Here is a 12,046-nt window from a genome sequence, read left to right on the forward strand (position 1 = left end):
CAATTAGAATTGTCCCAGCTAGTGGATATGTGTCAGAAGACAGGAAGATGGGGTTCACCATCAGAGAGAACATGGAATGGAGATAGCCTCAAGTGTATACTGGTCAGAGTCTCAACATAGCATCACGTATCCAGGTTGTAGCCATATTGGTCTAGAGGCAAAAGGAATCAGAACTCATGGTAGAGGTGATATCTTTTATTACAGTTTAAGCATCACTAAAAATAAGCATGCTTTTGCTACTGTGCATTAGGGCAGCCAAATGTGCATTTATTTAGTACCTCACATTGGAGGTACTAAATGTGCATAAGGAAAAATGCATTAATGCATGTGCAGATGCACCCAGTATGGATAGTATTACAGCCTGACTGGATGTTACTGCACAAATTCCAGTATCGTATCTGCAATCTATAACCACCTCTACAGTTCCATTAATGTAAAAAACCTGGGTTGTCCCACATCCAGGAACCAAAGCCCATCGTTTCCCTTCCCTTCTAAATGTCAGCTGTGTTTTATCAGTGCAGTTAGCACATATTGGAAGTTTAGGGATCAAGTTAAAAACAGAAATTAATACTAAACTAACAAATAACGATAACTGAACAGGGTTATTGGTCATTTTATTGACTTGAGACGTGCAGATCGGACATATTCACGGTTTTGACCCCAACAGTTAGATGAATAGTGGGGGGCCTCTCTGTGGACCAGATCAGGCCCTCTGTTGCCCCTACATGCCTAATCTATCACACAGGGCTAGATGACAGTGCCAGGGGCTTATAGGCAGGGTGGTTGATCTATCCACTGTACTCATTCACAAGGAGCTGGCAGCAGGGTTTAATTACTAGGTTTAATGGCCCAACTGCAACATGTGCTTACTTGCCTTTCTGCTATAACAACTGAAGGTAAAAAAAAAAATTACTGGTACTTGTCTGCCTAGCATTCCATGAGGTAGAAGTTTCCAATTAGAAATGTAATGTTTTTTTACATCCATCCCACATGTGTATGTTTTTGATCCAGATTTCCAGCCTCAGCCAAAAGGCATTGGTGACCCAGAAACTGCTGAAACTTGAAGAGATTATAGACCATCTGTGGCAGAAAGCCAATCGAATCTATCATGCGGAGGAGCATAGCTCTGACTACAAGGATATACTGAAAAACCTGAGGGCTGCTCTTGAATCCACTTCCATTGGTAATCACTGCATATGGACTTAGATAGGATTTGTTGTTGTGACCATCCCCATAGGCCTTAGTTATTAGTGAAACGAAGCTGTATCATTCAACATGCATCACACCAACACTGCAAGTTATCCAAGGAATGGACAGGCTGTGTATATGAAGCTTTACCTTACTAGCTAAGATTCCCAGGGACCAAATTCTCTAGTCTGCCAAGGCCAAGCAGTACAAAACATCCTCAAGACATCTGGAGATAGCTGGCAGAGAAACTACCTTCCTTAAGGGAAACTCTACCCCGTCTTCAACACTAACTGCCTTCCCCACCTTACTTCAGTTAAGGAGTGACTGTTGTGTATCTTTGACATGGATGGAAAAGCACGATGGGAGCAGAGTGCCACTAGGTCCAATTCTCTACTGGCACAAAGTCTACTATGGAGCTTGTACCAGCAGCAGAATTTGGCATACCTTTCTACTCTAACTTCCTGTAAAACAGTGCATTAGCAGATCACGCAGAGAAATGGCCATCACTTGTAGATCACAACTAAGAACCCATATGTTTGCCAAACAGAGTTAATAAGTTGCCCTGAAGTGGTGCTTTGAATTACCATGGGAAAAACTGGGCTGGAGTCCTGAGTGCTATGGCTGATAGGAAGCAGCTTTATATTAATTATGGAAAGAGGAATTGGCATGTCTATAAAAGAGCTTAAGATACTAAGCACTCCTGCTTAGAATGAGCTGTTTCCCATGGAAAGGAAGATTAAAACTACAAAAACAAAAATCTAACAGCATCCTTTTACTTCTTACATAGCAATATCTGGAAATACCCACTTCTCTCTGTAAGGTTGTAAGCTTGTATTTACTCTGTAAGGTTAGGTCAGATTAAGGACAAGCAGGTACACCCATTAAGGACAACCCTACTCTGTAAGGTTATAAGCTTGTATAAGCTTCTCTCTGTAAGGTTATAAGCTTGTATCTACTCTGTAAGGTTATAAGCTTGTATCTACAGTGTTCCCGTGTCACCTAGTGTGTTTTAAATTAGGCTACTGCAACTTACACCTAGAGGAGAAAGATGTAGGTTTTCCTCTCCTAACAAGAAGGGATCTATGAAATAGTTCCCCACCCACAAAGCTTCTTGATATGTTAGTTAACACCTCCTTTGAACTCCCTGGGTACATCTACATGAGACATTTACTATGGAATAGACTAATTAGCTCTGCAGTAAATGTCTCTGCATCTACATATGCAGCCCTATTAAAACACAAGAAACTAATTAACTCTGAGGCAGGGTAGTACTTGTATTTACAAGTACTATCCTACTGCAGTTTTTTTACTCTGAAGCAATGCACATGTAGATGCTGATGTAACTGGCGGAGGCATAAAGGGGTTTCAATATGGGGCTGCCTACTGGCTAGCCCCACAATGAAGCACCTTTGTGCCTCAGCCAGCCCCTCTGCAGCACGTTGAGCCAGGTCAGAGCAGCCCCAAGCTGGTAGGCTGACTCCCTGGATCCCTTGCCAGCTGCAGTTGCTCTGACACAGCTCAGTGTGCTGCAGTCCCAGGCACACATGGAAAATACAGCATCTGGGAGCAATAAACTCTGGCACAATATGTGCTGGAGTTAACGGCATCACATTAATATGCAAACGTAGATGTGCCCCGTGATACATTCTCTCCCCCTTTTCCATCATGAACTTGCTCTACAGGTTTTTAGTGCTAAATCATTCATAACTGTGTAACATGGTAAAGCAATCTGCATCCATAATTTAATTTTCATATATTTTACAAACTACTGAAGAGCCTTGTTTGAATGCTGCCTGGACAGAGCTATCTTTAATGTAACTACGTTCAAAATTATGTAGCTTAAAATTGGTTTAGTGTGCCTTGAAGCTATTCCACCAACATAGAAGCTGTAAAAGGCATTCTTTGGAAATCTCATGACATCCAACTATACCAATAAATATATATTTACTTTCAAACCAGGAAACAAACACAAAGCTTTAATACAAATTACTCACTTATATAAATTGAGGGCCATGTTTATGACAGTATTTAACTTTTTAATGACTCAAAAGCCATTGGCACCTCACATAATCAAGTCCTATATGAATCTGTAATTTATTGATCTGAATGAACAATTGTTTAGATATATGCTCTGCTGCACATTGTTATCAAATACCCATATAGATGGCCCAAACAGCCAGAGCTGCAGTATAGCATTCAAATTGATTATATAATGCCTCTTCATACAGCAAAAAATGTCTCTGGCAGTCTTAATGAACATCACTCCAAAACATGTCAAAGTAAGAGCTGGTAGACCTTATTTTGTCTCATATATGGCAAAGGAATATGCAAACTAGCTTGCAGAGAGTATTAAGGAATAATTACAGCAGCTGTGATAACATTTAAGTCTATGCCACAGTGGACATGCTAAGATACCTGCTTCTTGTGTACTTATTCTTTAGAAAATGTTTTGTCTTTTGACCCAGGAGAAAGCTATTCTTCCACCACAGTGACTTCCAAGATTGGGACCCCCAATTCAGGTTTACCAGTATGTGCAAGGTAGGAACAAAATAGGTTTATTTCTTTCCAAATCAATCTGTGTTTATTTTGCTCATAATACAAACAGCTACACAGATACTAGAGGTTTCTTGGTAATCAACAAGCCTTTCTCAAACAAAAATGTGGCCAAGGAAACCTTTTCATCCATGGAATTACATGGAAGGGTGTCCACAGTGACATACTTTGGATAGGAAGTAAGCAGAAATTCGATCCCATCTGTGAACTCAGGATCTATCTGCAAGTACTTGAGCTCCTCCTCGTGGTACACTCGTGAGTTTTCTGTTGTGTAATATAGCACCATGCCGTTTTCATCATTACACAATCTAAGGACCCCACAATGGAGCAGCCGTACCTGAGTCTCTTTTTTTATTGGTATCTCAACATCAAGGGCACCTCCATCTTCCCATCTGGCTGGAAGCCCATGTACACTCAGCATCCTTTCAGTTTCTGTTAGCACTGGAGGTAGACAGTCATGGAGAAACGACTTAGCTTTCTGATCCACTGCGGCATCGATTGGTGCATAATCCACCAGCTTCTTCATCAAACTTTGCACTTTTTCCATAAAGGCACTTCGGCGAGAATCAACCATGTCTGAGTTCTGGACCCCTGTGTATTCCAGGTAGTCTAAAGGGAGCCCTTGCCTATACTCCACATCTTCGTCTATGGCCATCTGCAAGGCAGCTGGGAGGAGTTTCTCAAGTAGGTCTCCCCAGGAGTTCCTTTGGTAGGAGGATACTGTTATGTGGAGTGAGTGTGCATCAGGCAGGCAGTCCCCTTGATGGATAAACCCACGTGGAAAGTAGAGCAGGTCGCCAGCTTCAAGGACGGTCTCCAGAACAGGTTCCCCAATTTCTGTCTGAGCAAAGTTGGGGCTCGAGAACTGGGGCAAGACCTCGGCCTCACTGCGCGGGGCGTAGACACGCCAGTGCTTCTTCCCTTCCAGCTGGAGCACAAAGGCTTCGATGTCATCATAGTGGGGCGCAAAGCCCTGCGTGCCAGGGGGTGTCAGGTACACATTGGCACCCACCATGCTTCCAAACTGCTCCTGGAGGATGGAGATGAAGTGCCAGACGGTGGCAGAGAAGGCCTGTGGGTTCAGCAGACGAAGGGAGCAGCCGTGGCAATAGAAGTCCCACACAGTGGCCGGCAGTGCCCGGCCCACAGGGTTGTGGGTCTCCCGGACTCCAGCCACATAGCTGGTCACGTCCAGGTGAAGCCCAAAGCGCACGCAGCCACCCCGCAAGATGTTGTCCAGCTCAGCCGTGGAGAAGAGCCCCTGATAGTAGCTGGGCTGGTGCCGCTGTATCAGGAGGGGCTGCTTCTCCCAGCTCTGCTCCAAGAAGCGCTGCGGCGGCACCGGGGCCAGCATCCATTGGAACAGCCGGGCTCCCCGCTGCCTGCTGTGCGCCACGTAGCCCAGCTCCCGCAGCACGGCCGCCACGCCGGGGCTGCCGGGCCCGCTCCCTGCTGCTGCTGCTGCTGCAGCGCGGGGCACTGGAGTGGGGGGGGTCCCCTGCACCTCGGGCCCTTGGCCTGGCAACGCGGGCGCGGGCACGGACCTGCTTCCCGCCTTTCCCCGCCGGCTCCTCCCCGGCTTCCCCCTGGCGACCTCCGGGCTGGGGCCGGGCGCTCCGGGCTGCAGCGGCGGGGCGGGACAGCCCCCGAGCCCCGCTCTCCTGCTTTGCTTCAGCCGCTTCCTCACTCGGCGGCTCCGCGGGGACAGCGGCAGCCCGCGCCCCAGCCCGCGCCGCTCCAGCCCCGGCCCCGCTCTGACCGCGGAGCGATAGACAGACAGCGCCGATACACGTGCGCCCAGCTCCATGCTTCCGGCCGCTCTCCAGGCCCAGCGCGCATGCGCGGCGGTAGTCACGGCCGGGGTACACAGTTCCCCTTCCGGGTAGAGAGGTCCCGCCCCCCAGCTCTGTCCCCACCTCTCCCTGAGTGTCGTCGTGTCTGCTGGTGTGCTCTAGGTTATTTTATTTCGGGCTAAATGAGATGGCAGGGAGAAGCTAGCTGCCCTTTGCAAAAGCAAAACGTTCCTGACCCCCAGAATCCCCTGCAACAATATTGCAGATATAATCTGGTGAAATGTTGCAACATAGTTTTTTGGGATTGCTTGTAGGTTCATTCGTTCCCAGCTGGAAAGATTTCTCCACGTGATTAACCACTGTGGCAGTTAGGCCCCGTCTGTGCATTACAGGTACCACACAATTACCTGGTTAATTACAGAATTACCTTGAGACCAGGTCCACATGCAAAGTAGCTATCATATAATAAAAGGCTCCAACCAACTATAAAGTTAGACCTTGAAAATGTGCAGTAGCTTTATAGGTGGTTGCTATTGAGCTTTAATTTGCAAGCAGCATCTCCCCAGTGGCTGACAGGGCTCCCACCTGCAGGGGTGCGCCATGGCCAGTGTGAAACCCTTGAGCCCTAGAGGTCACGGCTATTGTGATCCCCAAAGCTTGGGGGGTGGGTGAAACCCCTGGCCCACACGGAGCTCTCAGCCCCAGCCGCACCTCTCACAACTAGAACCAGGAGCCCTGTCAGTTGCTGGGACTGTTGGTCCTGGCTCCATGTGGCCCTTGTGGTCCATTTCAGCAAAGGCCCAGGATCAAGCTTCCTCTACACCAGCAATAAGGTGTGATTAGATCTAATATGTGATCCCACAGTCATACCTCCTGTCGTGTGTGTGTGTGTGTGTGTGTATGTATATATATATATATATATATATATATATATATATAAAATCTATGTTGTTACCCTTTCACAGTTTTGTTGTAATAATACGTTTGTATATAGTTTAAGTAATTGATTTACTGGGCTTGACTCTATAGGGGATGGAGGTGGCCACTGGGCTGCTGTGTCCCTCCACAGCACACTGCCCTACCAATAATTCCCTCAACTAGAGAGGGGAGTACAAACCTGTGTCCACCTGGGCTACACATATAAAAAATTAAGGTAATTGTTAAACAAATTGTGAAGAATGTGTAGTTGGTAACTTGATAAACCGGTGTCCTGTTGATTCTAGAGATAAACAGCCCAAAGCACTAACCATGAATCTTTTTTGTGTAAAGCTCACATAAAAGTGGTCATGAATTGGGACTGGGAACAGGAGCCAGAGGCAGAGAATCCTTCTCTCAGGCTGCTGAGAATTAGTGGAAATGTGACCAATGCAAGTGCTTTATATTGGGGCTAGGCATAACCAGTAAATACATATCCATCTATTGACTGTGCCTCTGTACATCCTTTCCCTATACTCAAAAATACCTTCACAGGACTAAGGTTGAAGATTGCACAGAGCTTGAGAATGGAATGGAAACAGTATTATGTGGTTTAGGTGTGGGATGGGCAACCTTTAAGTATAAGGCACCTGGGTCTGAAGATGACTGCTTATCCCACCATTGTCACTGTTACTGCCACCACCAAGTCACCTGCCACCATCTCAGTCCTCCCTGCTTTGTACTCAGGGCTGCTGAGCTTCCCTTCTGCCACCGCTGCTGCCATCCCTTACCCCTCACCACAGATTCCCATCATCACCTATTATTGCCAGCAACAAATTAAGCAGCAACTGAAGCAATAGCTAGAGTAAGGGGGTGCTCAGGAAAGAGGGCAGGTAGAGCTGGGGTGGCAAGTGGTGTTTCAGAAAAACTGTTCAGGAGCATAGGAATGCAACTGCACTGCTTCTCCAGCTACAGAACTACTGCTGCTGTCTTAGCTCCATAGTCGAAATCATGGTCAGAGTGTTAGCAGAATTTTCAGGTCTTACCAGGTATTACCTGATAGGGATTACAATGTGAATGCTTCTGTTATGTCCCCCGCAGCTCAACAGAAAGCTCAACAGAAAACACAAATATGTGCCTTTCATCTTAAAAACAATGGGCACTTTTACACATGTTCCAGGGGTGAGGGGTGTAGCGGAAAAACTGAGTTTTGCTAAGGCTCTTGACCATAGTGTAGGCCTTCCCAGAACTAAGCAATTAAATTGTACAGAGTGCCTTATAAGGCAGTGGGAAAAGTGAATGGTGTGATTGGTACAGTGGGCTAACCAGGTACAGTAGTTTCTCTAAAGGAAAAGAAATCAAAAACGGTATAGGATTGGAATACCTTATCTAAAAAGATGAGATAAGAAACTTGAGGACCGGACAATTTGAGGTGAGAAAGTTACAAAAGTAGTGGATACAAAAAGAAACAGCTGTGTGTTTTGCATTGCCACCCTGGAGAGACAGGTGCAACCTTGGGATTCTTGTTCAAACAACAGGGATTCCAGAAACTAACATCCTACTGTTTCCCCCAAGGGCATGGCTTCCATGTTGGGGTCCAGAGGTACCAGACCCCAGCATCGGGCAGGTAGCACTGAGGCCTCGGTAGCTGTCTATCTCACTGAGGACATGGAGCCACTGCTCTGCAACCCCTTGGCCTAATGAGCAAGCCACAGTCAGATGTAGCAGGATCTGGCCATGGTTGCCCGGGAACACCTATCCTGTCCACCAACCAGTGTTCTGAGCAAGGGGGTGTTCAGCATTGCTGGGGATATTGTGACACCCCACTGCACCTCCTTGGATCCTGGCTTGGTGGATCAGGTGGTGTTCCTCATGGTGAACCACCCACTGCTGGGGTTCCCCAAGCTCCACGTGCAGACAGAGTGAGTGCCACCCTCCTCACTCCGTCCACACCTGTTTCCTTTTTAGATTTAAAAAACACCCCATTTAATGCCCCGCTCTCAGAGCTGGAGGTGACACTCACTCTATCACCAGCCAGCAGGGGAAGAACATGTCCCTGCTGAACTCTCTTGCCAGGATGAACTTGGAGATATGGACAGGGGCTATAGGAAAGGAGGATGCCCCAGGTCTTGGGCATGACCTAAAACTGCACCCTGCCAGGGTCAGGAGGCTTGGTGGGACTGCCAGTGGTGTGGCAGCCCCCAGGAAATGCCAGGACTGCAAACCTCCCTGGTGGAAGGCAGGTAGGATGCACCTGAAAACTTCCAGCCACCATATGCAGGCACAGTCATAGTTTCATGGTTGGTAGGGTCGGAAGAGACCTGAGCAGATCATCAAGTCCGACCCCCTGCCACGGGCAGGAAAGAATGCTGAGGTCAAATGACCCAGGCGTCTAGCCTCCTTTTGAAGACCCCCAGGGTAGGAGCGAGCACCACTTCACTTGAAAGTTGGTTCCAGATCCTCGCTGCCCTGATTGTGAAGTAGTGCCTCCTGATGTCTAGCTTGAACCTACACTCAATCAACTTGCGGCCCTTATTCCTAGTTAGTTCTGATAGTGCCCAGGGGAACAGGGACTCTCTTGTTCCCAGCAGGTCCCCCCGCTAAGTTTATAGACAACCACCAGATTCCCTCTCAGCCTTCTCTTGTGGAGGCTGAACAGGTTCAGGGAAAGCCCAGAGCTGTAAGATCTTTGAGAGGCCTGAGGCTTGCTGGTTGCAGTGGAGTTGTGAGGTTCCAGGTGAGCTTAGCTGCCTGGGATATCATCTGCAAGGCATGGGCCGCAGTGTAGGGAAGGTATGGAGCTGTGGAATGGATGTCACCCATCGACGTCAGCAGCCTAAATGCTTAGCCTAAAAGCAAAGCAAGCTTTTGGGTTTGAAACCATTTGTCAGGCTGAGGAAGCATCTGCAGGTGGTACATGCGCTCTTCCTGGATGGAAGGAATAGTAAAGAAGCCAGAGGCTGGCAAGCAATGCAGGCAAGAAAGCCAGTCAGTGAAAATGTAAATTGAGGTGTCGGGGTTAGGGACAGGCTTGAGTGGGGGGAAAGGGGGATGTAGCAGGTTAAAGTGGAGAGGTACCTGGGGAGTCAGATGTTGGGCAGGTTATAGTTAGGGGTGTGCGAAACAGGCCCTATTCGATTCGGATTCAGATTTCACCCGAATCAGGGACAGTGATTCAATCTGTTCGTTCGGATCAGTATTCCTGATTCTATTCAGCTGAATCCAGATCTAACGATTCAATGGTGATTTAGTGAATCAGCCATATCAGACACAGGCACAGCTTTAAGTTTTTTCTACATACCTTGAGGTAATAGCGCAGCTCATAAGCACTGTGATGCTGGGGCAGATGGAGCATCCCACAGCAGTGCGGGGGGCTCCCCAGTGTGCTCGGCAGCAAACCTGGAAGTGGATCTGAAGTACTTCTGGTCCACTTCCGGGTCTGCTGGGGAGCGTGCTGGGGGCCCCCCAAACCCCTGCTGGCTTGGCAGTTGGTCAGGTGCCCCCCCAGACCCAGAAGTCACCAGTCACCAAGCTAGGGAAACACGGGTGTGGGGGAGGGCCCAGCACACTCCCCGGTGGACTTGGAAGTGCTTCTGGTCCACTTCTGGGTCTGCTGCTGAGTGCACTAGGGAGTCCCCTGTGCTTCTGAGGGACGCTGCATCTGCCCCAGCACTGTAGCATTCAGAGCCCCCGCTACTTAGAGGTATGTAAAAAAACATCTAAAGTTTTATCTACATCCGAATTGCCAAATCTGTCCAAATCTCTCCAAATCGACTCATAGAGATTAAAGGGTCCTCTGATTTGATTTGGATTCAGAGATTCAGCCACAAAATCAGGCTGAATCTCGGCCGAATCGAATCAGGGACCGAAGCTTCTAGGCAGTTGATGAAGTGAAGTTCATAGGCTCATCTGTGAAATGTGTTTATCTAGGGACACAGTGGATTCTTTATCACTTTAAGTCCTAAATAAAGGCTGGATGGATATCTTTCTAAAAGATGTGCTGTCTCAAAAAGAAATGATGGGCTAAGTACTAAAATTACTTGGTTCAATTTTCGAACCTGTGCAATGCTATATGTCACACTAGTTGAGCATAGTAGTATCTTCTAGCCTTAATTCCTATGAAAGTTTAATTTTTTGAATATTTGGAAAGTGTTTTGCAATTTTCAGATAGAAAGTGCTACATGGAGGCAAATCATTGTTCAATACTTTTCATTACAAGAGCAATCACAATTAGGTCAACTCCAACTTTGATGCATACAGAAAATCAGTACCATACCAGGAAATTTTTCTGGGTATTTGGTCCCAAATCCTTCTGCAGTGGTAGCATAAAGAAGATGCAGCCCTTGTGTAGGGTTTCACCTGTACCTTGCTTCAAATTTCGCTTCAATTTTTTTCATTTCAGTACTATGTGGAAACTCCACCAAGTCCCTGGACATGGAAAGCCGTCTTCCTATCACTTGAATCTCACCACAATGAACAGGCAATCCTGTAGCAGTAAGGAGTCAATTCCAGCGGAAAAGGGACAACCCTCATTGTCACTTTGTAGGTAGAAGAAACCATCTGACTTCTTTGACCAATATCAAGCGACTAGAGAATTCCCTAGAATGACTCTCACTGTCTTCTGCAGGACAGAAAGTACAGGAATTCTGACCAGTCCCCAAACTCATGAAGACATACTGCTAGACTTTGGCAGCTGTGAATGACCTTGGACTGGAAGTGTGAAATATCTCTTGATAACTGGATTGTTTTGTGAGTTGTTTCTCCATAAAGTTGCCTTGCTCTCAGCAGACGTTTTATATGGAGATCTTTTTTACTAATAATGTTAGTATGTCTCTCACTGGAGAAGGATAATAATGGGATATTGTTTATTGGACAAACAAGTCTGATAGTGGATATACATTACATACAAGCTTAGAGGCTAAAACATTTCTTTCCTCAAACCTGTTTAGGATAGTTCACTATAAAGGAATCACATACCTTACTAAGAGTACTTCTTGAGAATGAATGAAAATGAACGTTGTCCACATACTATTTAATTAAAATGGGTAGGTGAGATTAAGGACCAGCAGGTACACATCTAAAGCACAAGAACGTAATGTTAGGCCAGACGCAAGATTCCTGGGAAGTGTAAAATCTTGGTATGTAGCTAGAATGACTGCATTCTATTTAGTGGATGTTTTTGTTCAGATGGGTTTCAGAAGGAGATTCTAAATGCAGTTGGCATAAAGCCTTTTGGAAGTACCAAAAGGAAGTACTATGCCTTGGAAGTACCAAAAGGAAGTACTAAAAGATGGTGCAGTAACTACCCGTACTGCACCATGTGCACTGAGCACAGTTATTTTTAGCCCCTACATCACTGTAGCAGCATGCTATATTGGGAACACATTATTACAGCGACATAGGGGCTGGTCACGTGCAGATATACCTATGGATGCTACATCGCCATAGTGCTTTGCTACAGCAACATAGCATTATGTGTAGACGTGCCCATTGAATCACAATTATTTGTCCTACCTGGGATGTGGCAGCTGAGTCTGGATAGAGGTGGGCAAAATGTGGCCCGCGGGCTAGATGTGGCCCACCAGGCCATTCTATCC

At 46.8% G+C, this 12,046-nt stretch overlaps 2 protein-coding genes across 3 annotated transcripts in view; one reads left to right on the forward strand and one right to left on the reverse strand.

Moving 5' to 3' along the window:
* HEATR4 (HEAT repeat containing 4) overlaps positions 1 to 11,750 on the forward strand; it is a 20,691-nt gene extending 8,941 nt beyond the window's left edge. The window contains exons 4-6 of one of the 2 annotated variants that reach the window (XM_019519101.1): positions 1,012 to 1,183; positions 3,654 to 3,726; positions 10,852 to 11,750. In XM_019519101.1, coding sequence (XP_019374646.1) covers positions 1,012 to 1,183; positions 3,654 to 3,726; positions 10,852 to 10,999 — 393 coding nt within the window. In that variant the 3' untranslated portion in view covers positions 11,000 to 11,750. The remainder of the gene's footprint in view (positions 1 to 1,011; positions 1,184 to 3,653; positions 3,727 to 10,851) is intronic. The other variant, XM_019519102.1, reaches the window with a different exon arrangement.
* On the reverse strand, positions 3,747 to 5,576 carry CUNH14orf169 (chromosome unknown C14orf169 homolog). Its single transcript, XM_019519100.1, has one exon. It carries the CDS (start codon positions 5,546 to 5,548, stop codon positions 3,794 to 3,796), a length of 1,755 nt encoding a protein of 584 aa, XP_019374645.1. The 5' UTR covers positions 5,549 to 5,576; the 3' UTR covers positions 3,747 to 3,793.
* Positions 11,751 to 12,046: the final 296 nt, after the last annotated feature.

The sequence above is a fragment of the Gavialis gangeticus genome, unplaced genomic scaffold (assembly GCF_001723915.1).
Source record: "Gavialis gangeticus isolate Ggan-Ray unplaced genomic scaffold, GavGan_comp1, whole genome shotgun sequence".
Taxonomy (NCBI): Eukaryota; Metazoa; Chordata; order Crocodylia; family Gavialidae; genus Gavialis; species Gavialis gangeticus.